The sequence below is a fragment of the Vitis riparia genome, chromosome 11 (genome assembly GCF_004353265.1).
Source record: "Vitis riparia cultivar Riparia Gloire de Montpellier isolate 1030 chromosome 11, EGFV_Vit.rip_1.0, whole genome shotgun sequence".
Lineage (NCBI taxonomy): Eukaryota > Viridiplantae > Streptophyta > Magnoliopsida > Vitales > Vitaceae > Vitis > Vitis riparia.
The window spans coordinates 13,087,832-13,107,442 of record NC_048441.1 but is presented as its reverse complement, the minus strand read 5'-3'; the positions used below and the strand labels follow the sequence as shown (position 1 = coordinate 13,107,442).

General features: G+C 36.7%; 2 protein-coding genes across 3 annotated transcripts; one reads left to right on the top strand and one right to left on the bottom strand.

The window, feature by feature from the left end:
* Window positions 1-516: 516 nt before the first annotated feature.
* On the top strand, window positions 517-5,798 carry LOC117924653 (probable protein phosphatase 2C 27). The gene is made up of 4 exons (XM_034843348.1): window positions 517-783; window positions 3,069-3,269; window positions 4,223-4,434; window positions 4,840-5,798. Exons 1-4 carry the CDS (start codon window positions 691-693, stop codon window positions 5,399-5,401), a joined length of 1,068 nt encoding a protein of 355 aa, XP_034699239.1. The 5' UTR covers window positions 517-690; the 3' UTR covers window positions 5,402-5,798.
* A 190-nt stretch (window positions 5,799-5,988) lies between these two features.
* LOC117924652 (putative glycerol-3-phosphate transporter 5) lies at window positions 5,989-19,532 on the bottom strand. Of its 2 annotated transcripts, XR_004652846.1 has the most exons (4): window positions 18,287-19,532; window positions 17,318-18,059; window positions 7,434-7,503; window positions 5,989-6,707 (listed from the first exon to the last, which is right to left on the bottom strand). XR_004652846.1 is itself a non-coding variant. In XM_034843347.1 (2 exons), the coding sequence occupies exons 1-2, from the start codon at window positions 19,239-19,241 to the stop codon at window positions 17,542-17,544; spliced, it is 1,473 nt and encodes a 490-aa protein (XP_034699238.1). In that variant the 5' UTR covers window positions 19,242-19,532; the 3' UTR covers window positions 17,208-17,541. The 2 variants fall into 2 exon arrangements, 1 of the variants encoding a protein (XP_034699238.1); XM_034843347.1 differs by lacking the exons at window positions 5,989-6,707; window positions 7,434-7,503 and having other exon boundaries at window positions 17,208-18,059.
* Between the last annotated feature and the right edge of the window lie 79 nt (window positions 19,533-19,611).

Genomic DNA, 19,611 nt, shown 5'->3' with positions numbered 1-19,611 from the left:
CCCATGAATTTAAAATCAATTCAAAGCATTAGATTGAAGGGGCAAATTTTATTTGTACTTAGCTTTCCTCTTCGTATTTGCTTTTTCTTTCAAGACAAATAATCATTGCTTCAAACTCAGATTGAAGTCTCAATACAATCATATTGATTGGATTTGTACCACGGTTTGATTACAGGACTTCAGTCCAAAATTTTGGTAAATTCAAAAGGAAAATCAAGGGAAATTTGAAATTTCTCCTTGGATTTCTTCAAATATCAATTCAATTATACTTAGATCTAAAAAGATTATCACAGATCCCAACCCACAAAAATAAAATCAAATAAATGAATACCATGGATTTTTATTTTTTATTTTTTTTTAAAAACATAGTGGGTAATGATGTCATTCAAATATGCAGCCGGATATGACTAAGATTTCAAAATAATACTATAAATAAATAAATAAAAGAAAAAAAAAAAAGTATCACCAAACTTATTTTCAGCCACGATTTCGTAGAAAAAAAATCTGGAATTAACGGCTCTCTTTCTCTGTAAAACACTCTGTAGATTTCCATTTGTGAGGAGCTATAAAAGAGAGCCACCATTTGTCTGTCCAAGAAAGATTTCCAACATATTCTGAGAATCTTCCTCCCACAATCCCATTATTTTTTCAGAGTCTCTCTGCTTCTTCTCATAACTTGAGCGATTCACCATGTGTGTCAAGGACTCTGAACAGGTCTCTGAAGAAATGGAGAATTCTAGTCTAAGTGATCATGATGCCACCAAGTTGGGTAATTCATTTCCGGTGAGAGTTTTATTCATTTGTTTGTTCGAATTTTTGGAGTTTTTCGTTTCTTGAAGACCCCTTTGGTGGGAGTATGCTTGTGAGTGTTTGTTTTCTTTCCGGGAGTAACGGTTGATGTGGGTTTTTTTGTGTTTTTTGTTATGTTTGGGTGCTCGGAAAAGAATGGAAAAGAGAAAGGAATTAAAATTCGAATATTGAAGCAGGCGAGCATAGGATTATTTTTATTTCACTTTGTTGTTTTGCTTTTGTGGAAGACACATTTGGTTGGAATTGGTTTCTGGATGTCTGTTTTTTCTATGCGAATGATGATCGATAAGGTTTTTGTTTTATGCTTTCCAAGAAAGAGTAGGAAATGCAACTGGAAGTGGATTTAGCTTGTTCATAAAACCGGTTCCAATTTTCGATTTTCTCTTCTTTTCATCTGTTTTTCGGCGACGAACCCGAGGTTAACTTTCCTGTGCTTATATATTTTTTTTCCTCTTCTGTTAAGAATTCCCTTCTTTTCTTTTCTTTTTCTGTGTGTGTGGCGAGACGAGAGGAGAAGGAATCATACAATCCTCCTTTATGCTCTGTTTGGCTGCTGAGAAATGGGCAGTAAAAGAATGGAAGTTGAAGTTTTGAATCTTAGATTTCTGTTGAGGTGGAGTATTCTATTTCGGTCATTGGTTTCTTCTGAAACCAAAAACAGTCCGGGAGCATATGAGTTTGTCCCTTTCTTTTCTTTCCATCAGTTTCCTCAGGAGCCTTAAGGATTTTATTTCCTTTATCTGTGATTAAGATGCGTTCCTATTTTTGTGAACTGTTCCTGGTAGATGGATGTTTAGCTTGAGTTGCTTACTGGCAGGTGGGAGAAACTAACCATCTGTGATTTATTATGCTGAATTGACTATTTGGTGTTGCTTTCATATTCAATTGGACCGACAAGTCATTGGTCGGATTGTATGGGTTAGGTGCTGGAGAGGTTAGAAATTCTAAACTCCTTTTAGGCATTAATGACACCGGGTTAAGGCGGCGCCCTTCCAAAACCTTTACCTTCATTCTAATTGTTTTTTTTCATCAGTTCAGATTAGGTTGATGAGATTGTGGAATTGTCTTTTTCTTTTTTATTTTTTTTCAGAGTAAGAACCAAGAATCATGTATTATATTTGAAATTTTTTTTCCCTCACTCTGTTTGCTTTCCCAATTAATTGGTGGCTATCAATTTGGACTTCATTGATCCCATTGTGTTGAGCCTATCTTCATCCTTCCTGGTTTTTTTTTTCCTTTTCTGAATTCTGTGGTTGCATCTTTATTGAATCAGATCCTTATACTTTTCTGGTGGAATTAAATTTTGTTCTCAAAGCATCTTAAACGGCCACTTCTAACTAACTGGTGGTTGGAGGAGGTGATGGTGCAACTTCCTCTAAGCAGCCCTTGGCATCGATTGAGGCCCAGTACAATTATTTGAATATTTTATTCGACTTTTTCCTTTTTACTCTCAGCCGACATCTCACAGTTCAGTGAAACATTAACTTAATTCAACTCAAGAGAGCCTTAGCTAAAGAGGCTAAACCGAATCTCTTTTTCACCATTATGCTCTGTCTGAGGTCGCGTTCAATACAGCTAAAAATGCTAAGTTAGAGGGTTTTACACTGGTTGGAAGCATAAGGTAGCATGTTTTCCTCCGAGTCCTGGGAACAACTGTTTAAATACATCACACGCTAACCCTTATATCGACAGAGCTTGATCAATTCTTGTATGCTGTTGGAAATTTCGACTTCAAATAGTTGCAATTTAAGGCTCTTTGGTTACTGTTGTAGAAATCCTGTGTCCAAATGGGAGTACAGGAGAAAGATGAGTTTAGGAACTGCTTTTGATATTTTATACAGGCTCTCGATTGAGGCTTTCTTTTGGTCACATGGAACAAGCACTTGGGTTGCATGGACCCATAGACTTAGTCTCTGTCATGCTGTGTAAACTATTATGTTTTATTTGAGGCACTTTACTTAGATTTCTCTTTACTGTTGGTGATCGGTTTGTGTTACTCCTCAGTAACTTGAATTTTCGTAGCATAATTGTATTTATTTCATTTATTGAGATTGCACCTTCTTCCAGCCAAATGTTATACTGGTTGGTGATTAGTAAAATGAACGATGACTAATTCTCTTAAAAAATTGTCTATGAACTAGTCCGATGATGTACCACTTAAAAATGAGTTAACTTAGTTTCAACAATACATCAATAAATAAAAGTAACTTTGTTCTTTTCGGACTTAATCTTATCCTATAACTTGTTTTTGCTTCCAGCTGCAAAGCATTTCAGAAGATAAAGTGGCTTCAGACAAAGAACAGAACCTGGTATCCATCTTTGTCCCTGCTCTTCGATCAGGGGAGTGGTCTGATATTGGGGGTCGGTCCTATATGGAGGACACTCACATATGCATCAGTGACCTGGCTAAGAAGTTCAATCATAATTTGCTTGATGAGGAAGCTATATCCTTCTATGGTGTAAGTTCTTCACCCTAGTTAAGTTGAATGTGTGTTGTTCCTGTTGTTTCAATCTGTCACATGCATTTTTTGTTTTTTCAGCATGATCTCCTGCTAGATTATGAACACGAATCCTTCTTTCTTGATGAACTCTTTTGTATGAAAACAAAAATATGGAGATTTTCAGTTCTGGCACTAATTTGACGGGATTATTCAGCATAGCTTGCCTACTTGGAAATGCATAGCAGGCTTAGGGGTCACACACTGAAGTCATAGGGAGAAATGCTGTGGTTTCTGTTTTCCTTTTCTAATTTTTAGTTGTCAGTTTAAACTATAATGTTTCGTTGAAGGGGTCTTTAAAATTTTTAATAAATTGGAACTTTCTTGTTGCTCCTAGGCATGTTTTGGAGGTTGATAGACCTTTTCTTTTATAGGAAATGAAATCTAGAGAAATTCAAAAGTTGATAAACCTAAAATATCATGTGGATGAGAATTAGCTACCTTTGTTCTGTCCTTGGTAATTTTGTGTTATAGCTTGTTGATCAGATAGCTGCATCTTGTTCTAGTTTGGGAGTGACCAAGGATGGAAGTAACCTGAATATAGTTGGATGTAGAGGCATTTCATTAATCCTTTCTTTTGGTACGAGGTACATGACAGCCATGAAATTGACATTGCAAATAAATATAATTGTGGTTTTATCAGCGCAAGCCTTAGAACTATGTTGTTTCACAAGCTGTCGGAAAAGGAGCAAAATATATGTTTGTATGACTAAGACCCTAGCACTCTGATTTGAAATAGAAGGTTCAGTTTTTGATATCCACCTGCCAAACAGTAATTTAATGGAATCACTTTTAAGCATGGAAAAAAAATAGAGAAAAAGTCGAAAAGATAAGAATGCTAGACTAAAGGAGTAAAAATGCAGATGTTTGACTCAGATCTAGGAATCTAAAATAGCAATGGTTTTGAATAACAGGTATTTGATGGGCATGGAGGAAATGCTGCAGCGCAGTTTGTCCGTGACCACTTGCCAAGGGTCATTGTCGAGGACGCTGATTTCCCCTTAGCACTGGAGAAGGTAGTTATGAGGTCATTTATAGAGACAGATGCTGAATTCGCAAAGACATGCTCTCTTGAGTCTTCCCTGTCTTCTGGCACAACTGCACTTACAGCGATGATATTTGGGAGGTAAGCTTCTCCCATCATTCAGTGCTGTTTGGATTTTTTCTTTCTTTATAGTTGGGATTCCTTATGCAATTATGTGATCAAATAATCTATGGCCATTAAATAAAGTAGAGTTGCAGTTGTGCAACCTGTAAAAGGATGTAAAGGTGGATTGCTGAGTTGAGAAAAACTGAATCAATTGAAGAAGAGCATGATGACAACCAAAAACCTTCACACCTTTCGGAATTATTGAATCATTTCCACTGGTGCATCTGTTTGCTTCCTCTCATGGAAAATTTTTTGAAGAATGAAGTGAAGGTCTTTTTTCCAATGACTGTTCTTTGGCTAGCGTGAATTTGTGAAGTCAACTTTTTCTGTGATGATAATATCGTACGTTGTGCCATGCATTATTGATTCTATTCTGGGCAGGTCTTTGCTTGTGGCAAATGCTGGGGATTGCCGGGCAGTGCTGTCACGGCTCGGAGTGGCTATAGAAATGTCGAAAGATCACAGGCCATGCTGCACAAGAGAAAGGAGCAGGATTGAGTCCCTGGGTGGATACATTGATGATGGGTATCTAAATGGTCAGATATCCGTCACCCGTGCGCTTGGTGATTGGCACCTTGAAGGACTGAAAGATATTGGTGAAAGGGGTGGACCCTTGAGTGCTGAACCAGAACTTAAACTGATGACACTAACCAAAGAACATGAGTTCTTAATCATAGGCAGTGACGGAATCTGGGATGTGTTTACGAGCCAAAATGCAGTAGATTTTGTCCGGAGGAGACTTCAAGAGCACAACGATGTGAAGCTATGCTGCAAGGAAGTAGTTGGGGAAGCAATTAAGCGTGGAGCAACAGACAATCTCACGGTTGTGGTAGTGAGTTTTCACTCTGAGCCACCACCTCCAGTGGTGGTACGAAGGGCAAGAGTGACAAGAAGCATTTCAGCAGAGGGGCTTCAAAATCTCAAATCTCTGTTAGAAGGATAGATGTTTATTTCACTTATTTTTAAGTGAAGGAGAGAACCAATCGAATAATAATCACGTAGCTAATAATTGGATATTTGGTAGAGGCCTGCTTGTATATACATTCATTCGGGAAGTAGATGATAGAAACTGCATCTTCTTTCTTCTTTACCACTGGAGCTCCATTTGATTTTCAGAAAGATGATGTTTGTAATGATGTCTCTCTTGCTGTCTTATTGACAATCAAATGGAGCTTTAGAATGGTTGAAGGGAGTGGGGGACTTTGATCTGTAAACGGTTGTGATTCTAGAACTGTATGTATAACCCCTTCTTGGTCATATAAAAATGTGTACATATTCAGTATCCTTCTGATTGACTGCATATTGGTGAGACCCTTTGACAATATAAACATTTTTATTCCTCTTTTCCGGTTTAGGTTGGGTGGGGCGCATTTGTAATTCTGCAGCTCAAAAGGTGGAATGTGATTCACAGGTGCAAGGGTAAGTTGTTTGACCGCATAACAATCAACTGTCCCAATGCGTGGTGTGTTCAAGGTTGCAGTTGATTCAGCAAGTCTTCCAAATCAAAGCAAAGAGAGCCCAATGCATTTCTCATAATCATACAAAAGATGGAACCATTTCATTGCAAATCCAATTGCTCAATCCACATATCAGATTTTCTGAAGAAGCAGTAGAAAGAGTGGAGGAATTCCCTTCTTTCCCTTTCATCGCCATCTTAACAATAAAATATTCTAATAGTCGCAGGAAGCAAACAATATTCTCAAAAATTCTAATAACAGGTTTTCGTTTTTAAATGTAAAACACGGCACAATGTAGCAATGGAGGTGAAAAGCTAAAACCCATTCTTGCCTTCCACATTGCGAAATGGTAGCACAAGCAGCTTCACCCAGTCCCCACTGCATAAATGTTGATAAAAAGAGTCTAAGCAGAACTGGTCCCATGTTCTCCAATAATGAGAACCAGCATAAAGTTCAAAGCATCAACAGATGAGATTTGGTGCCTCATTGTCTCATCACATGACACCCGCATGCATACATACACCATTAGACTGCAAGGTCAGCAGCGCAGTGATTTGATTCATTCTTCCTTCCCTTGGATGGGAATTGTCCATTGGCAAATTTCAGTGGCACCATTCTGGTGACTATTAATCTCTGGCTTTGTACTTCAAGTTGGCAGTACTCTTTTCTTAGCTGCTACAGGACACAATGATAACTAGGCTATTTTTCACATGAGATGCCCTTTACAAGATCTCGGCAAGCTATAGGTACATCTGAGCATTTCTTGAAAGTCTTGGGACATACGCTCAAAACCTGCCATTTAAGTCATAGTTAGCTAGTTGTAATTTTACTATATTTTGAGAAAAGTGTGATCACCTATGAACTTTGATCCAAATATGGAAGCTAATGGCCTGTTTAACAACTGTTTTTTAGAACAGTTTTTTGTTCTTCGGAACAAAAAAATCAGAAAAACACGTTTGACAATAAAAAAAACTGTTTGTTGTTCTTAAAAACAAAAAATAAGGTGTTTTCAAATAACATTTTTAATTGTTTTCTGTTATTTTTAGTTATTTTCTAAGAGTTGTTTTAAAAAAATAATTATACAAATATGCAAAATGATTAAAAATAAAACACTACAAATAAAAATTATTTTAAAAATATTAAAAATAGGTCAAAAACATTTTAATTTTTCAAACAAACTTTTGTTCTACAAAACATCATAAAATAGTTTTCAAAAATTGTTTTAAAAAATATTTCAGAACTGTTTTCGAAAACAGTTACCAAACAAACCCTAAGAATAAGACAAAAGTCTGTAATTGATTAAAAATAAATAAATAAATAAAGTAAAAACAAATAATTAAAAATTAAAATTAAAAAAAATAAAAACCAAGAAGAAGAAGAAGAAGAAAAAACATTGAAAGGAGAGCTATGAAAATTCTATATTTAGAAAAAGAAAAAATGTACATCTGGAACACATGCAAATTCTGGGAATAACAAAGCAGAAGCAGAAAAAAAGTGCAGAAACTTTGCTAAATTTACCTTTCTCATGATTTAAAGATGAGTGTGGCCGATCAGTTCTGTTCCATAACCAGTGTTCATATATACCACCCTACACAAACAAAACCAAACCATCATTAACTGCACCATTTTTACTACCTGGGTCAGCCAAGAAAAAAACAGATTGGTTGGGAATGCTCCAGCCTCTGGACCAAGAGAATAGGGAAACAAAATGAAAAGCACAAACCCAGCACAAAAAAAACAGAAATTGCACAACTAAACTACAAAAGGAAGGCCCTAAAGAACTGGGAAGAGCTCAAGACACAGAAACAGAGAGTATTAGAGATATATCCTTATTTCCAGGGAAAGAATGCTCCACCAGCTCAAAAGCCCTACTCTATTTCAATAGAGGAGCTGTCTTCCATAATATCCTCTTACCTCTCTAACAACCTCCCATGCCGCCTCTTAAAAATCTCCATTCACCATGCGACCCTACTAAAAGAAAAAGAAGAGAGCAAACACCAGCTACAATGGAGAAGAAGATAATTCACTGTTTCCTCTACTTCTCCACACAAACAGCATTTAATTATTAACTGTAAGCATACTGCTTGAAAAGCCTGCTCAAAAAAAAAAAAAAAAGAAACCTTTGAAAGGACCAAACTACACCAAGCTTTTCTCCAGGCATACCACACCTCCTGCACAGAAGATAAAAAAAACTTCTTCACATAAACCTCCCTCATTCAGAACCCTTCCAACACAATATATCCTCATTAACTGTTGAGAATCTCAATCATATCAGAATTTTTCTGATCTGATTGTTACTTATTTTTTAGGGATAATCCGGGAATAATTTGTTGCTGTTTTTTTAGGGATAAGTTGTTGCTGCTTTTTAGGCATAAGTTGAATATTTTAAATTTATTTTGTTCCTCAAAATTTGGGTGTACAACTATAGATTTAGTTTGATTTGTTGTAACTTTTCTATAAAAGGAAGCATGTTTCCCTTCCTTATTCAATTTAATATACGACATTTTTTTTTCTTTTCTACATGGTATCAGAGCCAAGTTAATTGACTATTCCCTTTCTTTTTCCTCTCATTCTTTCCAGTTCTGTTCTTCTTCCCTTTTTGTTTCTATTGCTATCTCTTTACCATGTCAGAAATTTCCGAATCTACTCCTCCATTACCGTTGGTTCCAATTCCTCAAAATTACCCACATCCAATTCTCATTCCCACTCTATCCAGATCACCACAATCCGCCTTAATGAGAACAATTTTCTCAAATGATCACAATTTGTTCGGATGTACATTAGGGGCTGAGGCAAAATTGGTTATTTGATTGGTGACACCAAAGAACCAACGAAGACAGACCTTAGCTATGCCACTTGGGATGCAGAAAACTCCATGATCATGGCATGACTAGTAAATTCCATGGAGGAGGAGATTAGCTCAAATTATATGTGTTATCCTATTGCCAAAGCTCTTTGGGACAACATTATTCATATGTATTCAAACCTTGGAAATCAGTCCCAAATCTATGAGTTACAACTCAAACTGGGCGATATTTGTCAAGGTGAGAATTCGGTTACCAAATATTTTAATGTGCTTAGGGGTTTATGGTAGGATCTTGACTTATTCAATGACTATGAGTGGAAAAATACGGATGATTTTAACTATTTTAAGAACATGGTAGAAAGTTCACAGATATTCAAATTTTCAGTTGGGCTTAATATTGAGTTTGATGAAGTTCGGGGTAGAATCATTGGTCGGCAACCTCTCCCTTTTCTAGGTGAAATGTTCTCTGAAGTGCGTCATGAGGAAAGCCAGAGGAATGTTATGCTTGGGAAGAAGCTCCCTAGACCTGTGGAAAACTCAACTGTGACTTCTCGCAATCCTAATAACCGACGTCGTCTGAATGACAAGCTAAGAGTTTGGTGTGATCATTGTAATAAACCACGCCACACTCGTGAAACCTACTAGAAACTACATGGGAAGCCAACTAATTGGAAGCTCGTTGAATGGAAGACTAATAAGCAAGGCGACTCTAATCGTTTCCCTACTAAAGCACATGCTGCCGAGACACCCTTATTGAGCAAAGAACAATTAGACCAACTGCTACAGCTGCTAAAACCTGCTCCGCCAACTCTTGGTACTCCTATAGCATCTCTAGCTCAATCAGGTAGTCTTTCGTGTGCATATTCTCTTTCATTATCTGTACCTTGGGTCATAGATTCAGATGCATTTGACCACATGACTAATTTATCTCATTTGTTTATTTCTTATACCTTGTTCTGGAAATAAAAAAAAGTGCGTATTGCAGATGGAAGCTTATCTTCTATTGTTGGGCAAGGCTCTATCCGTTTGTCTGATAAGATTGTTTTACAATATGTTTTACATGTCCCAAAAATCTCTTGTAATCTCTTATCCATAAGTTGTTTATCTAAGGATTCTAATTGTCGTGTTGTTTTTTGTGCCTCTCTTTGTGAATTCCAGGATTTGAACTCAGGGATGATGATTGGCAGTGCTAGATTGATTAACAATCTCTACTATTTTGATGATAACCGGTTTGAGAATAAACAAGCTCAGGGTTTTATTAGTTGTGTTCGTTCAATCCCTATGCATGATCAAATAATGCTATGGCATAACAGACTAGGACATCCTAGTTTTTTCTATTTAAAACATTTGTTTCCAAGTTTATTTAAAGGATTGGATTGTACTTCTTTTGATTGTGAAACTTATTTTTTGGCCAAAAGCCATCACAATTCTTATAAAATAAAACCGTATTGTGCCTCAAAGCCTTTTTATTTGATACATAGTGATGTTTGGGGTCCTTCTAGGATTACTACTTTAACTGGGAAAAAATGGTTTGTGACATTTATTGATGATCACACACGCCTATGCTGGCTTTATCTAATGAACTCTAATTCTGAGGTTGCAAAACTCTTTTCGGATTTTTATTCTATGGTTGAAAACCAATTTCAAACCAAAATAAATATTCTTCAGAGCGACAATGGAACAAAATTTTATAGCGATTGTTTAGATGATTTTTTTGCTAAAGAAAAGTATTTTACATCACTCAACTTGTAGGGACACTCCTCAACAAAATGGAATTGCAAAACGTAAAAACAAACATTTACTTGAAGCTCTTATGTTTTATATGAATGTTCCTACACACCTTTGGGGGGATGCAATTTTAACAAGTTGTCATTTGATTAATAGAATGCCTACAAGGGTTCTAAACTATGCAACACATTTACAAACTCTTAAGAATACTTTTCCAAACACATGCCTCACCTCAGATTTACCCTTAAAAAACTTTGGTTGTACAGAGTTTGTCCATGTGCCAACTCATTTTCGATCCAAATTTGATCCAGGAACCAAAAAATGTATTTTTCTAGGTTATACTCCTAATAAAAAAGGGTATACGTGTTTTAATCCTACCACTAGGAAAATTTATGTTAGTATGGATGTCAACTTTATTGAAAATATTCCCTTTTATAACAAAACTACTCTTCAGGGAGGAGCTCTAATGAAGATCGGTTTTGGCAACAAGAACAACCAAAACCTAGTATTTTTTTTTTCCTGGAATCAATCAAAAAACAAATGTTTTAATTAGTGAAAAAGGAGGAAATACTGATTTATCTATGCCAAATAAAATTGCATCACAAACAGGGGGAGAAACTCTACAACCTATGTCCACTGAGCTCCACGTTTATACTAAGCGCAGATTTAATTCTAATACTGAGAATAATCAAGTCAATTTCGAGCATGGTCAATCATTAGCTCCTAGTTCTCAAAATCCAGGTAATCTTCCTATGGCCTCCACTCCTTTACCTATTTTTGATCTTGATATTCCTACTACAATCCGAAAAGGAGTTAGGAATTGTACCAAATATCCCATTGCCAAATATCTGTCTTATCAAAGACTCTCAGGAAAATATAGAACTTTCACTTCAAATATCTCTCACTTACATTCCAAGAACTATACAAGAAGCACTAAGACACTCAGAGTGGGGATCAGCAGTTCAATAAGAAATGAATGCTCTTTTGAAAAATAGAACATGGGAAATTGTTGATTTACCTAAGGAGAAGAAGACAGTGAAATGCAAGTGAGTTTTCATAATCAAGTGTAAGCTCGATGGTAGCATTGAAAGATATAAAGCAAGGTTAGTAGCCAAAGGTTTCACACAAACCTATGGAATTGACTACCAAGAGACCTTTGCACCTATTGCAAAGATCAATTCCATTCGGATTTTGCTTTCTCTTACAGTACATTTTAATTGGCCTTCACACCAATTAGATGTGAAAAACGCTTTCTTAAATGGTGATTTGGAGGAAGAAGTGTTTATGGATTTACCATCGGGTTCCAAAGAAAAGCTAGAAAAAAAAAAAGGTTTGCAGATTAAATAAGTCCTTATATGGTCTTAAGCAGTCTCCTAGGGCTTGGTTTGAGAGATTTGGAAAAGTAATCAAGCTTCAAGAATATATTCAAAGTCAAGCTGACTATACAATGTTTTATAAACACTCAAGAAAAGGAAAGATTGTTGTTTTGATAGTTTATGTGGATGACATTATTCTAATTGGTGATGACAATCTAGAACTTGAGAGATTGAAAAAAGCTTTAACTTGTGAATTTGAGATAAAAGATTTGGGTCCCCTGAGATACTTTCTTAGTATGGAGTTTTCTAGATCCAAGAAAGGTTTTTCATTTCTCAAAGAAAATATATACTTAACTTATTAAATGAAATAGGTTTACTTGAATGTAAGGCTATAGAAACTCCTATAGAACCGAATTTGAAACTCCAACCAGCAAGTCCAGTAGAGGTGATTGACAAAGAGAAATATCAATGCCTAATTGGGAGACTTATTTATCTCTCTCATACTCGTCCCAATATTGCTTTTGCAGTAAGCATGGTCAGTCAATTCATGCACTCACCAAATCAGTGACACTTTGATGCAACGTACAGAATTTTAAGGTACTTAAAGGAGACTCTAGGAAAAGGACTTCTATATGAGAACCAAGGACATCTCCAAGTGGGGGTGTTTACTGATGCAGATTGGGCAGGAAGTGTAATTGATAGGAGATCAACTTCAGGGTATTGTACTTTTGTTGGAGGCAATCTTGTGACTTGGCGGAGTGAAAAGCAGAGTATTGTGGCTAGAAGTAGAGTTGAAGCTGAGTTTAGAGTCATAGCCCATGGCATTTGTGAAGTTTTGTGGATTAAACAATTATTTGAATAAATTAAGGTTGCTAGCCCTTTACCTATGAAGGTCTTTTGTGATAATAAAGCCGTCATTGCCATTGCACATAATGCAGTCCTCCATGATAGAACTAAACATGTCGAGGTTGATAAACATTTTATCTAGGAGAAATTGGAAAATAGACTGATTGTTATACCCTATATACCTAGGGTTGAACAAGTTGCAAATATACTCACCAAGGGATTGCCAAAGAAGTAGTTTGATGATTTTGTAAGCAAGCTGGCCATGAATGACATCTTCAAGCCAGCTTAAGGGGGAATGTTTTTCTGATCTGGTTGTTACCTATTTTTTAGGGATAGGCTGTATATTTTAAATTTATTTTGTTCCTAGAAATTTGGGTGTATAGTTGTAGATTTAATTTGATTTGTTGTAACTTTACTATAAAAGGAAGCATGTTTACCTTCCTTAATTTAATATACGACATTTTTTTTTTCTTTTCTACATTAACCCTTTCCTAAATAGCTTGATACCAGAGGCATAAGAAATTATCAGTAGACTCCATCTCCAGTTTGCATACAAGGCTCATCTGCCAGAGCTTCCCCAACATGCCCTGGTTTTGGCCAAGGTTGAACAAACCTAATATCAAGGCTTGAGCAAAAATGACTACTCCTACAGCTTCACTTACCCAAATCTCTACAAACAGAGTGATAAAGGAGTCATCCTCCTCCACACCCTGTGAGTGTTGAAGACCTTTTTCTATGTTTCTCCACAACTTCAATCTTCAAATTTTATTCTAACAACCCTAATTATAACTCTGGCTACAGATGTCAGTCTTCAAAGTTTATTGGTAAAAAAAATAACATGTTTCATTTCCATCCGTAATCCCAAGGATCAAACAAAGGGAACTGTCCATGTTGCAATCAGTTAAGGATTCCCAAAAAAACTTAACTGAATAAATTGATTACTGCGAAATAAATTGCACAATAGATTCAAGACAATTGTTGCAAAAAGACCAGGTGTGTACTGTACATTTCACCAATATTCTATATTCTCAGTGGAACTGCCAATATAATTCTTCTGGACAATGCAACTGCTGCAAATAATTGGAGATAAATAACCCAAAGAACCATGTGGATGCAAAATGCTCCACATTTATTGTCACAAAGTAAGACTACATAAATAACAAAAAGCTATATTTTTTTGGGGAAAAAAGGCTGGAATGCAATTTAAGAATTATAAATTACCTTCAACAAATTCACTAATCCCATATCTTTTCAATAATTAGTTAAATAATTGCTTCTTTTTTTTTTTTTTTGATAGGCAAAAAATAATTTATAAAAAAGGGGGCAGAATCCAAATACATAGGAAGTATGCAAAGGTCAACAAAGGTTGGGAAACAAGAAAAGGAAACACACTAATGCAACCCCACCCAACCCACAAAATCATACATGGATAAGCATCCCCTCCCACACAAAATCTGAACCAAAAAAGGAATGTCTAAATAAAAGAAACCTTTAACAATTAAATCAACTTCTCCTCTCTCTGTTTTGTTGCCTTTTTGGTACCGGTGTATGCTCCTTCTATACTTTGGTGCACCCTCTTTTGATTAGTGTTGTTAATAATATTCTTATTTTCCTATCAAAAAGAGAAATAAAAAAAGAAAAAAAAAACAATTAAATCAATGTCTCCACACCTTAAAAGTTCTTTGGTTTCTCTCCTACCAAATAATCCATAACAAATATAATGGGACCTAACCTCCAAGATTTCTGCGTTTTTCCCCAAAAAAATCTTTGTGCCATCCTAACAAGACGTCTGACCAATATTCTCTGTTTTAATTGAAATTGTTTTAATTTTATAAAAATCAAGAAAAACCACAAAGAGGATAACTATGGTGTGTAGTATCCGGATGTCATACTTTGGGACCGACATAGTTGACTACTAATGTATTGTCTATAATATTCAAAAGGCTAGCTTTAAATCTAACAGAATAATTTCATATAAAAAAATCAAATTATGATTCAATGATGAAAATTTGTTTTAAGTCAAATCTATAACTAATGCTCTGAAGTTTTCACAATCCAGCTTTGGACCCAGGACGCGGGAGAGAGCAATATCTAAATCCAACGTTTAGGATCCAAGGTATATTCAAGATTGAATTAAGTCTAGAGAACAATTCACATCCAAAACCTAAATTGATTCTTTTAGATTCTAATCACTAAATTAATCATTCATTCAAGTCATTAGTCCATCTTGTAGATTTAGCTTTGGACTTAAATCCCAATAGATAAAACTAAGTTAACTAGTAATCAAGTGGTGTCTAAGTACCGCTATTACCTCAAAAAACATCTAATATATCTTATCTAATTCAAACCACACAGAGGGTTTCCATTCCTTCATATTTAAACATTAAAACCCTAATCTACCAATCTAACCTTACCATACTCAATTGCTCCTCCTTGTCCTCATCCTCCACCTTCATGATATATCTCCAGAATGAAGGGGTTTAGCCTCTCATGGATGAGCTTTTACACAGAGATTCCATAAGAGAAAATAAGAAATCTAATATTGAAATTTAAAGAGCAAAGAGTCTCCAACGTACGAAGCAAAATCAAACAAAGAATGAAAAAACTTCTTTCTAACCTAACAGTGAAGAGTATTTATATCCTAATAGCATATTCCCATGGCCACTTAAACCAAAATAATGTTAAAAAACCCTAAATTACAAAAATAATCTTCGAAAGCAGAATTTTCTATTTGAACTTACAAGGAATCTAATGAAATTGATTTCAAGACATTAAAATAAAAAATTTCAATGCAGAATCAATTTCTCCATCATGCTGAAACCATCAAATCAGTTTGAACCACTCCCAAATCAGTATTTCAATGTAATACACTGACTTCCCTTTAACATACTTTCCCCAAATTGATTTCAAATCGGTTAAACCGATTTCATGCATTGGTATGTGATGAATCGGTCTTCCTAATATCGATTTCCTCTCCTGAAATTGGTTTCTCTGATCTCCAAACTGATTTCCCATGCATTTTGTGACTTCCTGCATTTTCTCCACTTTGGCACACTGAAGCAACCACCAGGCCTCCTCACAAGCAAACTCATACCACCATTCCACCGCACATGCTTAGACCTGCATCAAATATCTCTTATTTTCTCCATTTTCTGCCCTTTTACTAAAAAATAATGCATTACTCCTCGAGGTGGGCACTAGCACCAATCTAAGCTAAAGGTAGTGGTTTGACCCGGTCCCATGCCTAAAAGACAGTAATATTTTTATAAGCATACACAATTATTAATATCTGTATGGTGGAGGAGTCTCCTTTTACTTTGATCAGGTTTTGTATTCTATGAGAAGTATCTCTCATCCTTCTCTCTTTCTTTTATCAATAAAATTGATCTTTGTTTCTAATAAATATATATATATCTTTATAAGCATAGATCTTGGCACAAATCAACATATTTCACATTAAAAGCAACATAAATCAACATATTTCACACTAAAGCAACACCCATGACACATTAAAGAGTGAGAACAATAGGTTACCAGAGACTATGAGTTGCATGCACCACAATGAAGAAGGATATGATTGGTTCATTCCTCCTAACTCTTGCACAAGCAACACCAGTTAGCTATAGCCCACCTCTCCTCCTTAGCTGGTCTAATGCCATAATTTTCCCCCAAACCACCTCCCAAGTAAAGAAACCTACCTTAAGAGGATCCTGAGAAACTCAAACTTCTTTGATTAGAAAAGGATCTTTAGTAACTAACTCAAACGAACTGTAGCAGGGTTTTCCAAAGAACTTCCAATCCTTATTCAATTTCCAAACCAACTTGTCCTTGCACTCTTTTTGAACCAACATGTCTTAAATTTACTTAAGAAAAGTTTCAACCATTTCTATCACCCAATCTTGAACATTTCTGAGAAAACAAGGGCTCTAATGTCCAACACCTCCCACCTCCTCCCAAAGTCCCGTTAGCCAAGCATCCATAGAACTGGCAATGAACTACAAAGCAGGATACAAGGCTCTCAAAGAAAAAAAAAAAAGCGGGAAAATCACCACAACACAGGTCATGTCAAAACCTAACTCTCCTACGGTCCTACCATTGCATACTTCAAAACTATTCCTAGCCTGAAACTTTGCCTGCCTCTCCTTCCATAGCCCCACCCCATACCCTTTCCTCTCTTCACAAGAACACCACCCACCCATCCTTTCATCAAACTTATGTGAGATCACTCATCTCCACAAGCTATCCCACTCCAGAGAAAACATCCAACAGCATTTTCCAAGGACCTTGTCAAGTAGCGACATATCAGTCAACCAATTAACTAAATGAAGTTTTTCATCCAAAGAGCAAACCCTCTAAAGGAAGTCCTCTGAGTCTTTTCCAATCTTAAACTCATCTTTGTTGGGATAACAAAGGTAGGCATGAAGTAGACACCCTTTAAACGGGTTAACCCTTGGAGAGAAACTGACATTCTCAGAAAGTGAACTTCTTAGCATGTGAAGTTGCTTCTCAGTATGTGACAAGATAACTTCTTGATGAAAAGCAGTGCATAGTTAAGTAACAAAAATGCAAAGCAATACATGAGCACAGCCTGAGATGTAAAAGTAAAATGGCTAAATAATTTCATTTAGAAATGAATAGTATTTGTATACATAGTGACAAACTGAAAATTATCCAAGAGTAAAGAATGAGATACAAAAAACACATACATGAAGGATTGTTTTGTGAAGGTTCTCCATCAGTGTGCTGTATGCTGTGAGAAAAAGCCAGTTTCCAAGGAGGTACAGAACATATAAAATGATGGTTTGAGAAACGTTTCCACCAGTACTCTGTGAAATGTTCAAAACTTGGCTCCCTAACAAGATGGAAAAAGGAGTTGCAAAGAATGTGTAGAGAAAGTCCTGCATCATTGTGCTGTAATACTGTACCATCGTCATTTCCCCTCATTCAGCTTGCTTTTGATCTCAGTTTTGACAATACGAATCAAGAACAAACCCGCTAGAAATATTGCAAGGATAAGCATAAAAAATACACTGTTCCATCCTCTGGTGGAAATATATCCAGCAAGAAGTGGACCAATAGCTGCGCCAACAGAACCAGTACCATCTATAATTGCAGTGACAGTAGCTAATGCACGGGAATTCCCCTTGATCAAGCTCTGTGTACCAAGATCAGCAGCGACAGCTGTTGTGATAAGCGAGTATGGACCATTCACAAGCAACCCCGAAAGAAACATCAACCCAATGTTGGTGTACATAGATATACTTCCATAAACCCGGTATAAAACAAGGGCAGGAATAGATAGTAACAAGAATATAATTGAAGTAACAGCTCGAGCTTCAATCTTATCCGAAATGTACCCTGCCAAAATTCCTCCTAGAACTCCACCAACATCAAATATAGTAGAAAGAATCCCAGCAGTTTTGTGAGACAGGTGCACACCAGCAACAGCTTCAATCCAAAACAATTTTTAATGGATCTCGTTAGTTAGTGATCAAAAGAGTCTCTTTAAGAAGTTAAACCAGGGGTGTGCTTAACATCCCATGGAAATTGATGGCTCTATTGTGTTTGTACATAAATTTACAGAGGGCCGTAAAATAAGGCAATTCAATCTCCATAAGACATTCAAAAGCACTTCTATACATGGTTAATATTGAAAGAGAAAAAGATTAATATACCCGTGTGCCTTATGTAGAAGGGCAACCAGTAAAGGAAAGTGTAAGCCACGAGCTTGGAGAAGAAGAGGCAAAACGCAAAAGGCGCCACACCTGGTAACCTCCACGCCTCCAAGAACCCAATTGCACCCGAAGAATCTGTAACTTCGGATGGAAGAAGCCCCGCATCTTCCGATTCAACTTTCTCTGAATTTTCCATAGATTTATTGGATTCTACTTCCACATTCATCTCTATCTCCTTTCCTAAAAGTTCAAATCCAAGATCTTCCGGATTGACAACAAGAAACATGAAAACAAAAATTCCAATGATAATGATCAAAATACCAGGCAACACAAACGACCACCCCCATCCGAATTCCAACACCGCCGATGATACAACTGACCCAACAATGTTCCCAACCGAAGTATGCGAATTCCATAATCCCATTATCAACCCTCTCTTCTCTTTCCCAAACCAATTACCCACAACAGCCACAACACAAGGCCACCCAATACTCTGAAACAATCCACATACAATTTGCACCCCCACAAAAAACCCTAACTTATGAACATTCAACCAATCCCCCAACCCGAATATAATTGTTAAAATTCCACTACCTAACATTCCAATCACAAGGAAGAGCCGGAGATCCAACCGATCACCGGCGTGACCAGAAAAATACATCCCAATTGAATATGAAGATAGGAATGCGAGATCGAGCTCGCCGAGACGGTGGGTGCCGTGAGGTCCATTAAACGGAGCCCAACCGGTGTCGAGTGGAGTGGAGTTGGATTGAATTTCGGGACTGAGGACGCTTTTGACTATGCTGGGCGGTTTTCGAGAGGCGTGAAAGGAGGCGTACGCGACGAAGGTGATGAGGAGAGCTGAGATCCGGTGGAAAGTGAGGGTTTTGTGAGGGGGCTTGAGGGTTGGGAAGAGATTAAGGCCAGGGGCTAGGGCTTGGGTGTTAGATTGCATTGTGTTTGGAGCCAAAATTTGTTAAGAAAGAAAGGCAGTTTAAAACATTTTTGTGCCCCTTTCCCTCATTTTCCCGAGAAACATTCAGGAATTATGCAGAAATTACAAGGAAAGAAAATATTCTCTGTTTGATTTTTTGGAGGGAGAATGCCAGGTTAGTTGGTTTCCGTTTCGTACACCCTATGATATGGCTTAAATTGATTGGAGAACAGATAGGGCATGTTGTCTTTTCGAGAAACTCCATGGAGATTTTAGTAATTATGCTCTACCTATGTGGAAGAGGTTTTCCTGTCAGCCCTTGCCACGTTGTCACGCGCTAATGAAGGAGGAGGTCGCTCCAGCCTCCAGTATGGGCTACATCACACAGGTA